At 33.5% G+C, this 15784-nt stretch overlaps 1 protein-coding gene across 7 annotated transcripts in view; it reads right to left on the bottom strand.

The window, feature by feature from the left end:
• Positions 1–15784, bottom strand: part of Zmym4 (zinc finger MYM-type containing 4) — a 163712-nt gene that overhangs the window by 32041 nt on the left and 115887 nt on the right. For 6 of the 7 annotated variants that reach the window (XM_063236054.1, XM_063236058.1, XM_063236057.1 and 3 more), the window contains 11 exons: positions 14522–14672; positions 13854–13969; positions 13150–13425; positions 12836–12986; positions 11696–11868; positions 10889–11039; positions 9409–9528; positions 9038–9075; positions 7355–7499; positions 2035–2153; positions 1036–1207 (listed from right to left, as the gene is read on the bottom strand). In XM_063236054.1, the coding sequence (XP_063092124.1) occupies positions 1036–1207; positions 2035–2153; positions 7355–7499; positions 9038–9075; positions 9409–9528; positions 10889–11039; positions 11696–11868; positions 12836–12986; positions 13150–13425; positions 13854–13969; positions 14522–14672 (1612 nt within the window). The remainder of the gene's footprint in view (positions 1–1035; positions 1208–2034; positions 2154–7354; positions 7500–9037; positions 9076–9408; positions 9529–10888; positions 11040–11695; positions 11869–12835; positions 12987–13149; positions 13426–13853; positions 13970–14521; positions 14673–15784) is intronic. The other variant, XM_063236055.1, reaches the window with a different exon arrangement.

Genomic DNA, 15784 nt, shown 5'->3' with positions numbered 1-15784 from the left:
ACTGTTCATAAAATCATCTAACATTATGCAAAACTAAAATCCAGTGGACAGCCTTCTAAAATCTACCACTGAATAAAATGTGGAAACAGCAAGAAAAGCGTCATTTCTTGGTTCATTAAAAATACATAAAAAGGCTTCTGAAAAAATTCACTTAAAAATTTCACAACTCATAAATATTTTCTCTAATTCTTTCTATATCCAAAAAGAAAGAAGATGGTACTTGCAGCTAGAAATTTTTCTGGAACATGTTAGTAAACTGATTAATATTATGTTTTTGAGTCAGACAGATCTAGATTTAAGTACGGATTCAATTACTTTGATTACATCAACAGGAAAAATCTAATATTACATAAACAGGACAAACCCAAATGAAGCATAAAACAACACTCCCTTAAAGGGCTGATGTAAAGATTAAATGAAACAATGTACTAAAGGAAGCACACATCAGTGCTAAATGTTATCATCCTTATTCAGAATAACACAATGAGACTTACCCATAAGTTATTTTGAGCCAAAAAGTTATCTGTGCTAAGATTCTGTTTGTCAGAGCACACACATGATTATACATTAGGACCAGAGAGTAGTGGTGCACGACTGTAATCCCATCACTTAAGAGGCTGAGGCAGGAGAAGTGGCACAAGTTGGAGGGCAAAGTGGGCTACATGGTAAGTTCAAAGCTAGCCTCAACTATACAGCAAGACCTTATCTCAGAAAAAAAACTAACAAAACAAACCAACAAAACATGAGAGAGAGGTAGAAAGGAGAGAGGAGGGAGCGAGGGAGTGAGAGAGAGAGATAGAGAGAGAAACAGAGAGAGACAGAGAGAGAACACTAGAAATCATGGTGAAATTTAAAATTACTTGAGTGCTGGACATGGTAACACATGCTGTAATAGCACTCAGGAGGTTAAAGTAAAAGGATCACTGAGTTCATGGCCAGCCTGGGCTACACAGCGAGTTCAATGCCAGCCATTAATACATAGCAAGATCCTTCTCAAAAAACAAAAACAACAGCAACAAAAAAGACTGTACCAACCTCCTTGTGATAGAGTTTTCTCCTTTTCTTCATCTTCTGCAATCATTTCTGCCATCTCAAGGAGATCAGCTTCAAATGGATGTGTGGGAACCTTTTCCTTAATGTCATCAATACTTTCAGCAATTTTGTCTTCATTATCCATTGAGGATGGGACAAGCATTGGGACAGGCATCTGAAGGACCAAAAATACACTTAAGCGCTTCTCAAACCATGGATCTGTTGTCAAAATCACTATTGGCAAGATGATTTAAGTCTAAAAATAAGAAATTTCAGAATTCTCATTATAGATGATTTCACACTCTTGACACTTCATTTTTACAAGATTAGAGCCATTAAAATAACTTAGAAAGTGCTTTGACACTAAACAAAATATGCCTCTGTATCACTGAAAATAATTCTACAATAGCTTCATTTCATTTTTGAAATTGCTTTTGCTTATATTTCTTGTTTAACATTTCACACAAGTGTTTCCACTAAGGATTTAAGATGGGAAATCTTCCCAATTTTAAAAATAACCAATTTTTCTTAAATAAAAAGTTGGAGCTGGGTGTGGTGGCACATGCCTGGAATTTCAGCACTCAAGGGGCTGAGACAGGAGGAGCCACAAGTTTGAGACCAGCCTGGGGTACAAAGTGAGCTTAAGGCCAGCTTGAATTCATAGTGAAACTGTCTCAAAAAGCCAAATATAAATAAAATAAATAAATAAATATTTTAAAAGATGATATTATACCCCAGGAAGTACAGGAAACTATGAGAGTTCTTTAAAGTTATTTAATATAATCACTAAAATTTTATTGCTAATGTAACCTTTTTAATAAGCTGTATCATAACAATTTCTGAGAAACCAGGAGAAGCACAAAAGCAGTCTTCTATACATATCTCATTAAGTAATAACAGCCACTAGCAATCAACTATATTTTACCAATGAATGTAATTTTTTCAGAACTGTAAGCATTTAATTAATGAAAATGCATCCTTAATCTCTAAATGCACACTCACTGGAACTGGAATTCCAAAGGGAACAGGAGCATACTGAGTATAAAGATGAAGAGGTATGGGCACAAATACTGGTACAGGAACTGGCACCACAATAATCTGGGGCTGACTTGGAGTGTCTTCTAATGAAAAAGAAAAAAGAAGTCACAAAAAATATTTTACATGACTTAAACTTCATTTCAAAAAGGATAGTATATTCTATAAATGATGCTAGAGACAACTATCCATATATAAAAAAATACAACTAGACTCATATCTCTTACCATATAAAAAAATAAACTCAAAAAAGATTAAAGACTTAACTGTAAGACCTGTAAGTGTGAAACTATTAGAAGAAAACAGAAAAAGTACTTTAGGATGCTGGTCTGAGGAGAGATTTTTTTGATATAACCCTAAAAATACATTAAACAAAAATAAAAAATGAGATTACAACAAACTAAGCAAGTTCTACATGCAAAGGAAACAAGAAACTTGAGATAAACTAGAGAATGAGAGAAAATATTTATAAACTAGACAAGGAGTTAATATCCATCCATGATATATAACAAATTTGAACAAGTCAATTGCAAAAACAAAACAAAAAGCAGTCAAATGATTCAAAAAGATATTTCGCCAAAGAATATATATACATAGACAATGCTAAGGTTTGAGTATGGTTTGTGTCCCCATCTCACCAAGTATTAACTGTGATTAACGACTTAGTCCCAGGGGTGAGGCTTTTGGGAAACAGAATCTCTGGGAGGTGAACCCTACTCGGAAACCCTTGGAAGGGAGTGTGAGATGCTAGTCTCTTGGTTCTTCTTTTAAGAGGCAATCACTGCTCACATATGTGCTTTCGCTAATGCTCCTTATGCCAAGCAGCCAAGGGGCAGACTTTCCAGAGCCATTTGGACTCTGAATCTTTAAAAGTGTGAGCAAAATAAATCTTTTCTCTTTAATGTTAGCAACTTCAGATATTCAGAGTGATGAAAAGCTGATTACTTCCGTTAAGTATGAAAAAGACTCAAGGGCTTGGGATATGGACTGTAGGTAGGTAACTTGCTTACCATGTGCAAAGTTCAAGGCCCAGCAACATCCCCCACAAAACTCAGTATCAGTAATGATCAAAACCACAGTTATGTATAATTCCACCCCAGTCAGAATACTATCAAAAGGATAAAAACCAATAACCAGCAGCATTAATAGATAAATGGAATAAGGAAATGTATGTATACACAATGGAGTTCTACTCTGACATAAAATGCTAAACTTGAGTCATTTGTAGGAAAATAGATGTTTCTGGAGACCGTAATGTTAAATGAAGTAGATCAGACATAGAAACTAAAATATCAATTTCCCTTATATGAGAAATTCAAAATATAAATAAAGAGCAAAATAAAAGATACTAGAAGTAGACAGACAGATTTTGCTTAAGTGGGAAAGGGTCAAGAGATGAGAGGAGAGAGGAAGAAAAGGGAAAGAGGATAAAAAAAGAATTAGGATGTGTGATATATAGGTACCAATCCCCCATAATGTAATCATTATGTAATACAAACATATAGTAATAAAAACTGAAAAAAAGAAAAAAGCTGGTGAGGATACAGAAAAGAAACTCTCATTTACTGTTGGTAGAAATGTAAATTAGAAGAATCACGGAAACAGATGGAAGTTCCTCAAAAAAGAAGAAACAAGTTAGGAACAGTGATATACATATAGTTCCAGCTACTTGTTAGGCTACATCAAAAGGAGTACTTGAACCCAAGAGTTCAGGGTCAACTTGAACAACATAGTGAGATCTTACCTCTTAACAACAACACAGAAATAGAACTACCGTAAGATTTAGCAATTTCATTACAAGGTATGTATCCAAGGGAAAGGAAATCAGTACACTAAAGCAATAACTTCTCTCCTCTAAGTTTTCCATTAACATTATTCACCGTAGTTGATCTATGGAATCAACACTGACAAATGAATAAAGAAAGAAAACGTGAGATAATACACACACACACACACACACACACACACACACACATATAAATGGGATATTATTCAGCTGGAAATAATGAAATCCTATCATTTATGGCAACATGCATGTCTCTAAAGGATGCTCGATTAAATAAAGTGGACACAATTACTGACTGTTCTAACTTACACATGCAAGCTAAAAGTTCATGTTACAAAATCAGTGAGTAAGTCAAGTGTGGTTGTGCTTGCCTGTAATCCCAGCACTCGGGAGGCTGAGGCAGGAGGATTCAATGTGCATTCAAGGCCAGCCAGGGCTACAAAGTAAGTTGAAGGCCAGCCTAAATTTCATAGTGAAATCTTATCTCAAAAAAAGACCAAAAAAAAAAAAAAAATTCAGTTAATAGAATAGTGGTTACCAAAAGCTGAGAAGTGAGGACCATAGAGAGAAGGTAATTAATGGCTTCAGGGGTCCCATTAAGAGAACTTCAAATGTTCTATAGCACAGTAGGCAACAATGATTGAAGACACCTATCTGCATATTTCAAAACAGCAGAGAATTTTTAAGGTTTCCAGTATTTAAAAAAAGGGATGTTACACATAATGCATATAGTTATTTTGACCCGAACTATACACATGCTATACACAAACTATACACATGCATTGAAATATCACAATTTGTACCTCATGAACATTCTTGCATGTCAGTTAAAAATTTTAAAAGCATATTTAAAAAAGTAAAAAAAGCAGTAGTTCTTACAAAAGGGAAATAACTAAAGAAGAAAAAAAATGGCTTGCATAGAGCACTAACAAAAACCAGGTAACATAATAAGTAGCAATGATCTAAGTATAAAATGAATGGAAGTATTAGAAAAGTGGTCTTAGAAGCTAGGTAAAGAAAATTGCTAGCAAACAGATGTACAATATGCTACAGGAAAATAAATAGGAAGATAATTTTTGATAGGTTTTAATAAACATTTTAAAATCAGTAGACCCTGGACAGCTACTAAACAGCACAAAATAAAGTGATGAATACAGCATTTAAAAAGCATGATTGTGGGGAAATGCAAATCAAAACTATGTTAACATTTCATGTCACCCCAGATGAAATGGTTATAAGTAAGAATACAAAAAACAACTGGGAGTGGTGGTGCACACTTGTAAGCCCAGCACTTGAGGCTGAGGCAGAAGAAACACTGCAAATTCAGCCAGTGTGAGCTACAAAGAGAGTTCAAGGCCAGCCTGAACTACACAGTGAGACCTTGTCTCAAAAAAAAAAAGTGAAATGAAGGATGAAATTGGTAGCCATTTTACCACTGAATAAAAAAACATAAGCTACTAAAGGAAACAATTATGTACAACTAAGACATTGAAGGTCTAATATATGATTGTTTACATCTACAAAAAGAATAAACATATACAGCACATGTTCAAAGTAATAAAAAGATGAAACAGAACTTCGGGAAAAGGGAGAAAGATGGTTGGTTTATTCCCATTATTTAAAAGCACATATAAGAAACTTTCATTGAAATGGGCCAGAAAGTATCTTAGATAACTATAAAATCATTCACATATGAGTAAAAGTGACCAGAAAGTATCTTAGATAACTATAAATCATTAACATATGAATGAAAGTGACCAGAAAATAAAACAATTTAACCAAAGCTAGGAAATGGGAAAATAACAGAGGATCAAATTTATCATAGTGCAAGAAACATAAAAAAAAATGTTATTTGACAAGAGATATTTGATAACAGGTTACATAATACTAAATAAATCACTACTATCAGAATTTATTATGTCACAATAAAAAGAAATGACCACATCATCTACAACTTGGCTATTTGGTGTGGTCCATGACCAGCCACACTAACTTTACTTGGAAACTTATAAAGTTTTGAGCCCCATTTAAATAAGAATGTACTTAGTAAAATTCCTAGATAATGCATGCACATAATAATGTTTGAAAAGCACTGGTACAGGAAAATCTTGCAGTTCTACAAATTCAAGATTTCTATTTTAAATTTCTGGGGCTTTTGATTGGCAGCATGAAAAGCTACACATAACCCAATTCTCTAGTGAAACAGTAAATTCAATGAAAACTACTAAAATGCAACTTAAGAAGTTATCTTAAAGGCATACAGAAAAGAAAGATTTCTTTAAGAAAATTTATTAAAATTCAGTAAGAAGAGTGGAGAGTCTGTGACACTACATAGAAGCTATGTTATTGGTGTCTGTGGCAGGAATCAATGAACTATTTCCCTCAGATTCCACTTGAAAGCTATTAAACTTACAAGGAGGGACAAGACACCAGCATTTTGCATTTCCTCCAACTCAATAGCACAAGAGAATAAATTTCTGTTCAGTGTGGCTAAATGGCTGGAAGGTCCCTTTGTAAGCAGCTCCTAAACATAGGATGGAGGATCTACCCCAAGGATGGCAGGCCACCCTTCTCACCCTAGCTCATTTCCAAAACAAATGCTACAATGCTGCCCAGCATTCATCAAAGGCACAAAGATTTTGGCAGGGCAAGAGTCAGTTCATAAGAAAAGAAGGATCTGAAGTCCTCCCTAAGGCAAATGACTTTATTTAAATAAAGGCGAAAGGGGAGAGAGTGTGAGAATGCAGCATGTGCAAGGCCTGGGGTGGATGCACAGCACAATAATTACAATGTAAAATAAAATTAACAAGATAAAATTTTTTAAAAATACGTGGAGTAGTTGAAATTTAATGATACCTGGTTAAACAATAGCATCTCTTAATTAAGAGCCTGTCTACAGGAGTCTAAAGTTATGGTTATTCCATAATGTTACAGGATAGTATTACCAATTGACTTGTGTCTTATGGAGTTTTTTTTTTTTTTTTTTTTGGGTATAGGGAATGAACTCTTGACCTTACACTTGACAGGTAGGCGCTTATGCCAGCGAGCTAAATCCCGGGCTGACTTCATTCTCTTTGACTTATCAGGTGTGTCTAGCCTGTGGCCCACATGGCCTATCCTTTTTTCTTTTTCTTTTTGGTACCAAGGATTGAACTCATGACCTTTCTCTTGCCAGGCAGACACTTATGCCACTGAGCTAAATTCTCGGCTATCCCTTCCTTTTTAAAAAATGTTACAATCAAATATTTCAAAAGGATATTTGCTTAGATACACTGATTAAATTATATATTTTCTATGTTCCCTACGCATAGCAAAAGGTTGGACAGGCCTTATTATTAAGGTTCTAACTTCTTTAGCCTTCAGAAAACTATCCTACACATATTGTGAAAAATAAATTATCAATGTATATAAACAATCACACTACCTGAAAAATTCCATAATAAAGGTAAGCAGACTATACATTCTTTTTCTCTCAAGAAAAATAAAGTCCAAGAAACATACCTGTCTGGCATTCTTTGTTTTGGGTATGTGGTTTGCAGGAAGTAGCTTTAGTCTGTGTAATGGGTTTGCACAATAATGCTTTGTTCTTCAAAAGCCTTGGAGGTTGGGAAGGTGGCAATTTCAGGGCATCTGTTTGTGTACTTGCCTAGGAAAAAAAGTAAGTTAGAAACCAAAAAAAGCTTCAAAACTAATCGTTAGCTGGACATGGTGGCATATGCCAGTAATTCCATCACTTAGGAGGCTGAGGCAGGAGGACTGCTATGAGTTAAAGGCCAGCTTGCGCTACACAGTGAGACCATGCCTTGAAAACAAAAAAAAAGAAAAGTTCTTAACAAAAAAAATCTTTAATATCAAGAAACATTTTAATTTTAAAAGAAACAGGATATTGAAATTACACAGAACAATTTGTAAATTCAACTAAATCTGTGAGAAATAAAATATTTGTGTAGGGGACTGGGTATTTAACTCAGTGGCACAAGCGCCTGCCTTGCAAGCAGGCAGTCATGAGTTCGATCCCCAGTACCGATAAAAAGGGAAAAAAAAGACAAAAAAAAAAGAAAAAAATTTCTGAAATGCTAATAGTAAATTAGAAGGAGTATTTCAATGACCAAATGTTAACTCTAAGTATGTAGTTATCACTTTCCCTTACCAAGAAAAATTCTAACACTATTTTAACACATTGTTGATCAATATTGTTTATACTACTGTAATAATAAAGTTTAAAGGAAAACTGTTACTTTTTTTTATCTTTTTGAGACAACATCTCACTATGCAGTTCAGGTTGGCCTTGACCTCATTTTGTAGCCTAAGCTGGTCTCCAATTTACAACAATAAAGATAGATGATGTGCCACCATATCCAGCTGGAAAACTTACTTTCTGACTGAGTTAGAGGAGTAATAGAGTCTTAAAGGATTTAAATAAGAATAAGAGGGTTATATAAAAAACATCTTATTAACTTTAAGTAACTTAAATAAAGATGCTGCGGCTGAGGTTATCCTATAGGCCACAAACCACTCTAGAAATGCTACAATTCCAGTCATGAGTTTCACTCATTATCTGTTTTCTTGGGGTTTTTTTTTTTCAGAGACAAAAGAAAATATTAAGGAGCAGAATGTTTAGTTACAGCATAATCTGCATGGGATGAGAAGAAAATAAGCTAGTTTTATTTATTCACTCATATCCAGAGCCTTTGCACAGAGCCATGAACCCAACCTTTTTTATTCTAAGGATGGATCTTGCTAAATTGGTAAATTACACAGGCCAGGCCTCAATTTGCAATCCTCCTGCCTGGATATCAAAAGAGTATCGGAACTACAGGCCTGTGTTATCACTCCTGGCTGATAAGCCATTTTTACAATATTTTATTCAAAACCTATGTATATGTCATTCAAAAAGCTTAAAAAAGTAAAATTCCAAATTCTGCAATTTCTTTTAATTTTGCACAATTTTTTAAAACCCTTCATTAGCAACACAATGGTAGCAACCACTCAAAGAAATTGAAGTGTACTAAAAATCTAATTAAACAACCAGGAAGTCCTACTCCTGAACAAAGATTAAATGATCTCATGAAATTTACTTTATAAAATCAACAAAGGAAGGCAATTTAATTCAGACATATTCATACTCTATAAAAACAGAAAATGTAATACAGCCACAATGCTATTACTAATAATAAAACTTACATCCCCGATGATTTTCGCGGTTACTGTTGGAACTGCACCTTGATAGAAATGAAAACAAAAATTTAGAAACTTTTATAATTACTTAAATATTACCACTAAAAGCTAATTATCAGTCCATAAAGTGTCATACTAAGGACATATTTATTTTCATTTCATTCAGTGGATGAAACTAGCAGTTCTAAAATATAAGAAGAAGAAATGATGATATGAAACTTACAGAAACATTATTAAAAATCCTAGCAGCCCACAGTAAGCTGCAATTCCTACTTTGAATGTGTCAATCATACAAAATCTTTGGCTGATGGAATAAAGGAAGATAATTATATTTAATTTAAAATACCTAGGTAGACAGTTTCAAAATCAATCCATACCTTGTAAGACACTGTTAGAATTCACTGTGGGCTGAGCAGCAGGAGCATTTGCCAATGATACAACATTAGCTATTACCGGGGTTGAATCTTTTCTGAGAGATGGGGGCCCGGTGGAAGCTGCTTGAACCACAGAAATATTTGTTGGTTAAAATAGAAATAAAGAAATCTCATATGATTTGTAAGTTCTTAAACAAAAACCAACATCTCAAGGATATTAAGCAATGTTTTCAAGTTTGAGTAACTTCTATTAAAATGAAAGGTCACATCAGAATTAACTGGGATTTTGGTTTCATCATTTTTAATTAGTAAAACCTGAAAGTTCTTCATATACTTTATCTTTGTATAAAAATGCAACAGTGTTACTTAAAAACCAACAACAGGGCTGGGGATTTAGCTCAGCGGCATAAGCACCTGCCTTGCAAGCAGGTGGTCGTGAGTTCGATCCCTGGTACCGATAAAAAGAAAAAAGACAAAAAAAAAAAAGTTAAAAAAAAAAAAAAAAAAAACCAACAACAAAAATCTTCACAACACCAATGAAGAACACAGGGTAGATTTAATGGACATTTAAATATAAAATGATTTTTAAAGCTTACCTTCACATTTAAAGGACTTTTAAGTTTCTGGAGTAAGTCCTTTTAGTTCTCACTTGTTTGTAAAGATACTATTCTTGAACTAGTCCAGTTTTTAAGATAGTACAAGTTATATGTCTTTTAAGCCATAAAGTTTCAAAGATTAAATGGCCTAAACATATATATGGTACATGTGATTCCGTCTTTATTTTTTCTGCTGTAAGTAGTCTCAATTTTTTTCCCTAGTGTTGAGGATTGAAGCTTGGACCTCCTACCTGCTAGTCAGGTGCTCTAGCACTGAGCTATACCTTTAACCTTTCAAATCTTTTGTTTGTTTGTTTAAACAGGGTCTCACTATATACTTCTGACTGGCCTCAAGCTTATATTGATCCTCCTGCCTCAGCCTCTCCAGTGCTGGGATTATAGGCATGGGCTATCAAGCCTGGCTCTTTTTTTGCTTTGTTTTGTTTTTTGTAGTACTGGAGAGTGAACACAGGCTTTGCAGTAAACCACATCTCTAATCCTTTTGCATTTTATTTTGAGACAAGATTTTACTAAGTCAGTAGGTTGTACATGTTGACTTGAACTTATGATCCTCATGCCTGAGCCTCCCCCAGTGCTTCCTTCTTTAAGGAAGCTAAGGTACACACACAATTATAAAACATTAACTTACTATTCTTTTCCATTAATTCAAGCACTCATAGCATTGGTTGTTCAATATGCTCTATGAAAGGCTTTTTAAAAAAACTGTTTGTGTGCCTTTAATCTAAGGTATTCATTAAAAAAGATCTAAATTTTATATCATTTAATAACAATGAAATTTGCATTTCATAAATTTACAGTTCTTTGAATTTCCTAATTTGTAGAGGAAAATAAGTTTATTTTTGGCATTTATCAAAGTTTAATTTTACCTGCACTGTTTTGTGAAGGTGGGTCACATACACTTTGCTGATTACAGAACATCAAGATACAAAGCAGGTTACAAAAATGTTTTACTTCCCCTCGCCATTTCAAGGACTCACTAAGTTTACCCTGTCGTTTGCAACCATCACATTTGGCCATCTGAAATAGAAACAGAAAACACAAATATATCTGTGGTCTGCCAAAAACAAAACAAAACAAAAAAAAACACACCACACAGAACACATCTAATGAGAAAATCAACTTAGACTCTAAATCTAATTTTTGTTTTTTTGGTACCAGGGATCAAACTCACGACCTCACACTTGCCAGGCAGGTGCTTATGCTGTTGAGCTAAATCCCTGGCCCTAAATCTAATTTTAAATAGGGCATATCTTTGCAAAATGTCAGAAGACAAATTCATTTTATTTGACTAACAAATAAATAAAATTATAATTTTAAATATTTCAGTCTCTTAAAATTGTGTCATCCACAGGAAATTAAGAACAAACAGAATAAGACTTCAACAATGTTAGTCTTCCTAAATCTTATATTAATTGTTACAGAACATAAAGTTCTGTATTTTATAAACTTTAAGTTTTTAATCATTAAACTGTTCTTCATTCTACATGAAATTTAGAGAGACAACTATTTTTTAATATGGTCTCATTATGTAGCTCAGGCAGGCCTCAAACTTGCAGCAATCCTGCTTCAGTCTCCTGAGTGCTGAGATTTTAGGGTGTGTCATTATGCCTGGCCAAAAAAAGAACAATTTATGGCATAATTACAAAAACCCAAGAATGTGTATTAGATTTTACCTGATAGAACAACACAGTATATTTTGACATGCATTCTTCACAACAGAAGTCTTCCAACTTTCCTCCCAAATTATTCTGTACCAGTTTGGGAGATGTTTGTAAACAATAGCTGCACATTTTACAGTGACTTCCCCAGCGTTTTCCCAAGTCATGTTTATAAAGCAATTTGCAACCTAAACACAGGGAAAGATAAAAATAATACATTTTTTTTTCATCATTTTTTTTTGTCTTTTTTCGTTTTTATCGGTACCAGGGATCGAACTCACGACCACACACTTGCAAGGAAGGCGCTTATACCACTGAGCTCAATCCACAGCCCTAATATACATTTTTAATGCAATAGGCCTAGAACAAAGTTCTCCTGGGTCCTGACTAATTAGTACATCAAGAGGATCAATTTAGAGTAGAATTTTTAAAAAATAGGGATAAGATAAAAATATTAGTTTTTAAATGAAGATGGGTTACAAAATAGTAACTAGTTTTTAAATGAAGATGGGTTACAAAATAGTACTACAAAATTATACTACAAAAAATAAATTTTATTTCATGAAACTTTCATCTTATGTTATATACTGAAGCATAAAGTAAAATTAAATTTTTCTTTAGTATTGTTCTTAGAAGGTTTTAGTAACTGATCTGGAAGGATACTCCTGTGCATTTTTAATAACCCTATGCAGATTTAGGGTCAACAACACATTCTAAACATAGTTAATTAAATAAAGAATACAATACACCTCACACTGATTTGCACTTTCAGATCACTCATATTCAGAAACATAATGGCATTTAAAATAATAAACCTACTAACTTAGAAGGCCCATTGCAACTTAATGACTTCCAGGTGACAATGAGTTTGTCAACTAAAAGTTCTTTAAAGTTCCTATTCAACCCAACAATTTCAAAGGTTTTCCATATTACCATCTTCTTCTGTGTTATACCATGAGGATCTTTGACTTCATTTTAACATTTATATACTATAAAAGACTAGTTAAAAGAATAAAGTGTCAACACATCAAAAAGGCTTTTAAAATGTACAAAAAAGGTTCAAATAGATAAATTTATATAATAACAGCTTAAATCATCAACTACTGTACTTTGAAAACCAACATGTTCGTATGTAAGATGTTCTTTTGTCTTTACCTTCACTACAGAATGACTTGTCAGCACCTGAGAATCGCACAGTCTCCTTTACAATTTTCTCAATTTTACAATATTCACACATTGCCATTACATTATTTATTTTCTTATATTCATCAGAACAATTCTTGCCACAGAACTGAAACATTTTACCCTGCAAAGAAATAATCATTAAGCACTAATTGAACATGTTGCTTACCTTATAAAAATACTGTGTCAATTTCAAAACAAGCAGTATGTGAGAAATGAAAAGCAAAATACAATTTTACAGATAGACTTCCTCATACTCAAACACTTACCATGAACCTAAACTTTACCTTATAGTCAAGAAGTTCTGGTTTTGTGGCAAAAAGACGGTTACAGTGTTGACACCTGAGTTTCACAACATTTCGTGTAAACCCAATATGCTGGGATTGGGCAGCAAGCCGCTGAAGACCTGCAGCAGCAGAACTACTGATGGAAGTGGGAGAAACAGCAGAGGTGTTACCTCCTCCTGCTGACACTGTTGAACCTGTGGGGATGCTGACAATTACTTGGCCCTGAGACAAGGGCACTACTGAAGAATTCATTCCAGCTGGTTTGTTGAACAAGTTCTGAAAAAACCAAACAACAAAGAAAGATTGACTAAGGATCTGTTCAAACAAATGGAATTTCCATGATTCATAATCCTAGACATATAAAATAGTAATGAACAGGTAAAAAGAATCCCCCTACCTTTGAGCAGCTTATAGTAACTAAGTGAAATGGGTTTCATTTATATCAAAAAAAAAAAAAAAAAAAGAAAGAGAGAGAAAAAGTTTTACTAGCAATCATCAAAAGATAGTCTGGATGCTCACAATTTAGTTTTTATAGAAGGCAGTTAAAATATTTGCCACCAAATACAAGATGAACTAAGAATCTAAGTTTTTAGGACTGCAACAGAAACTCAGGCAATCCAGGCACTATCAAACACTTAATAAGTTTATATAACTACCGTATGTGACTCACTGACTGAAGAAGAGGAAGATTCCTGAAGCCATACCTGGAAAGCTACCACACAACTGTAGCTGCAGAAGTTGCGTATACTTCCATCTGACATGGCTAGGTGATACTGAGGGATTGCTGAGGTTTTACAACTGTTACATTGAACTTGTACACCTTAGCAAATCAAAATAAAAACTAATGAGTAATTTATACAAATCTATAAGAAATTAAATAATACAGAATATACAAAAAAATTCCAAGGGCCAAGTTAAGTTGCAGGAACCAGAACCAAAGTTATGTCTTACAAGTCAAAAATTAACATTTACAACTTTTTTTTTTAAACATCTACCCTGAAACTACATAGTAAACAAATCTTAAAAGAAATCAAGTGCGGATAAAGCAAACACATTAGAAAAAGCTGTATTGGGCCAGTGATACAACTTAGTGGCACAGAGCCTGCCTGCCAAGCATGAGGTTCTGAGTTTGATTTCCAGTACCAAAAAAAGAAAGAAAGAAGCTATATGAAATTCTTTTGGTAAGAGGGGACTACATACATATGCAAATAAGTAAATAAAAAATTAAGAAAATGAATGATGATACCAAAAAATATGAAATAATCTTAAATTTGCCTTAGAAAGCAACTAAATTTACACAAAAATCAGGGCAAAAAAACAAAACTGGAATTTTTGAACTACTACATTTTATACTTTATGAAATCAATATTACCTGCAGAAGTAACCATTTTAACTCGGTATGCAGATAAGCAATTAACAGAGCAAAAAAGCTCTGTTTTCCCCAAGCTACTCGTATTTTCAATCATTTCTGCTGAGGATCTCAATGATTTGCAAAGTGCACATGGTGTAATCTTGGCTGATTTCTATTAAGAGAATAAAACAACATTATTTTAACCAAATTCTTAGTAAAAGTGTAATTCTCTGAAATATTTATATGTAACACTATTAAAATGTTTTACAATCATTTTGTTTTTGAGAAAGGCTTTGCTGTGTTCCAGGTTGACCTTGAACTCATGGAGAACCTCCTGAATCCTGAATGCTCCTAATCCCTGAATGCTGGGATTACAGGCATACACCATGACTCACTGGATTTATAAGACATTACAAAATTTAGTTATGTGCTCATTTTAATATGTATCTATTTTAGTATCAAATACCACAAATTTATTCTCTAAGACTACATAGATACCTTAAAATCTCTTTGATAGGTGCTGAATATATATGTTACCCTGAATATATAACATGCAAATGCTATTTAACATTATTTGATGTCAAGTCTCTAAGTCCTTAAGATAACAAGCTAGGTTGTTTATACTGGGATAGTAGGTATGAGATCTGCTTCCATTTTACTGCTTACAATATGCTTTATTATCGGTGGTAGAGTATTTGGAAATAAATTTATTAAATATCCTTAAATGTGTAGTCTATTGCCTGTATGTAGCACCTTATAGAGGCCTTTTTTTCACATTTTTAGGATAGCTTAGCATAAGAGTATGAACTCCTCATTAGGTTAATGGTAAACTACTATTTTAAAAGTGGTTTTTAAAACCAATTACCAGAACCCAAAATTAGCTGCTAGATTATAATCATTATTTTCTAATGAAGTACAGTAGATTGAAAAATAAAACAGTATATTTTAACTGTCATATTCAGACCACTTATATTTAAACCACAACAGCTGTTTAAGGAATCTTAATTATTATATAGACTGCTATATGAAAATTTTCAATTTTATACACATAATACACATATGCAAAATTTTAGTCTGTTTGTACTGGTTTGCACTGTAAAAAACTTAAAAAAAATTTTTTTTAAATTGTAGTACTGGCTGGCCTTGGAACTTCTGGTGATCCTTCTGCCTCATTTGCCTTTTCTCCCTGATCATGATTAGCACCATAAACCTCAAGATTTACAAGACTTAAACTTCAAGATTTTACAAGATTTAAATCAAACCAAGAGTGGAGGTATACGTTTC

Source organism: Cavia porcellus, unplaced genomic scaffold (assembly GCF_034190915.1).
Source record: "Cavia porcellus strain 051 isolate PalLab524CR breed Dunkin Hartley unplaced genomic scaffold, mCavPor4.1 scaffold_25, whole genome shotgun sequence".
Lineage (NCBI taxonomy): Eukaryota > Metazoa > Chordata > Mammalia > Rodentia > Caviidae > Cavia > Cavia porcellus.
This window is presented reverse-complemented; position numbering and strand designations above follow the sequence as displayed.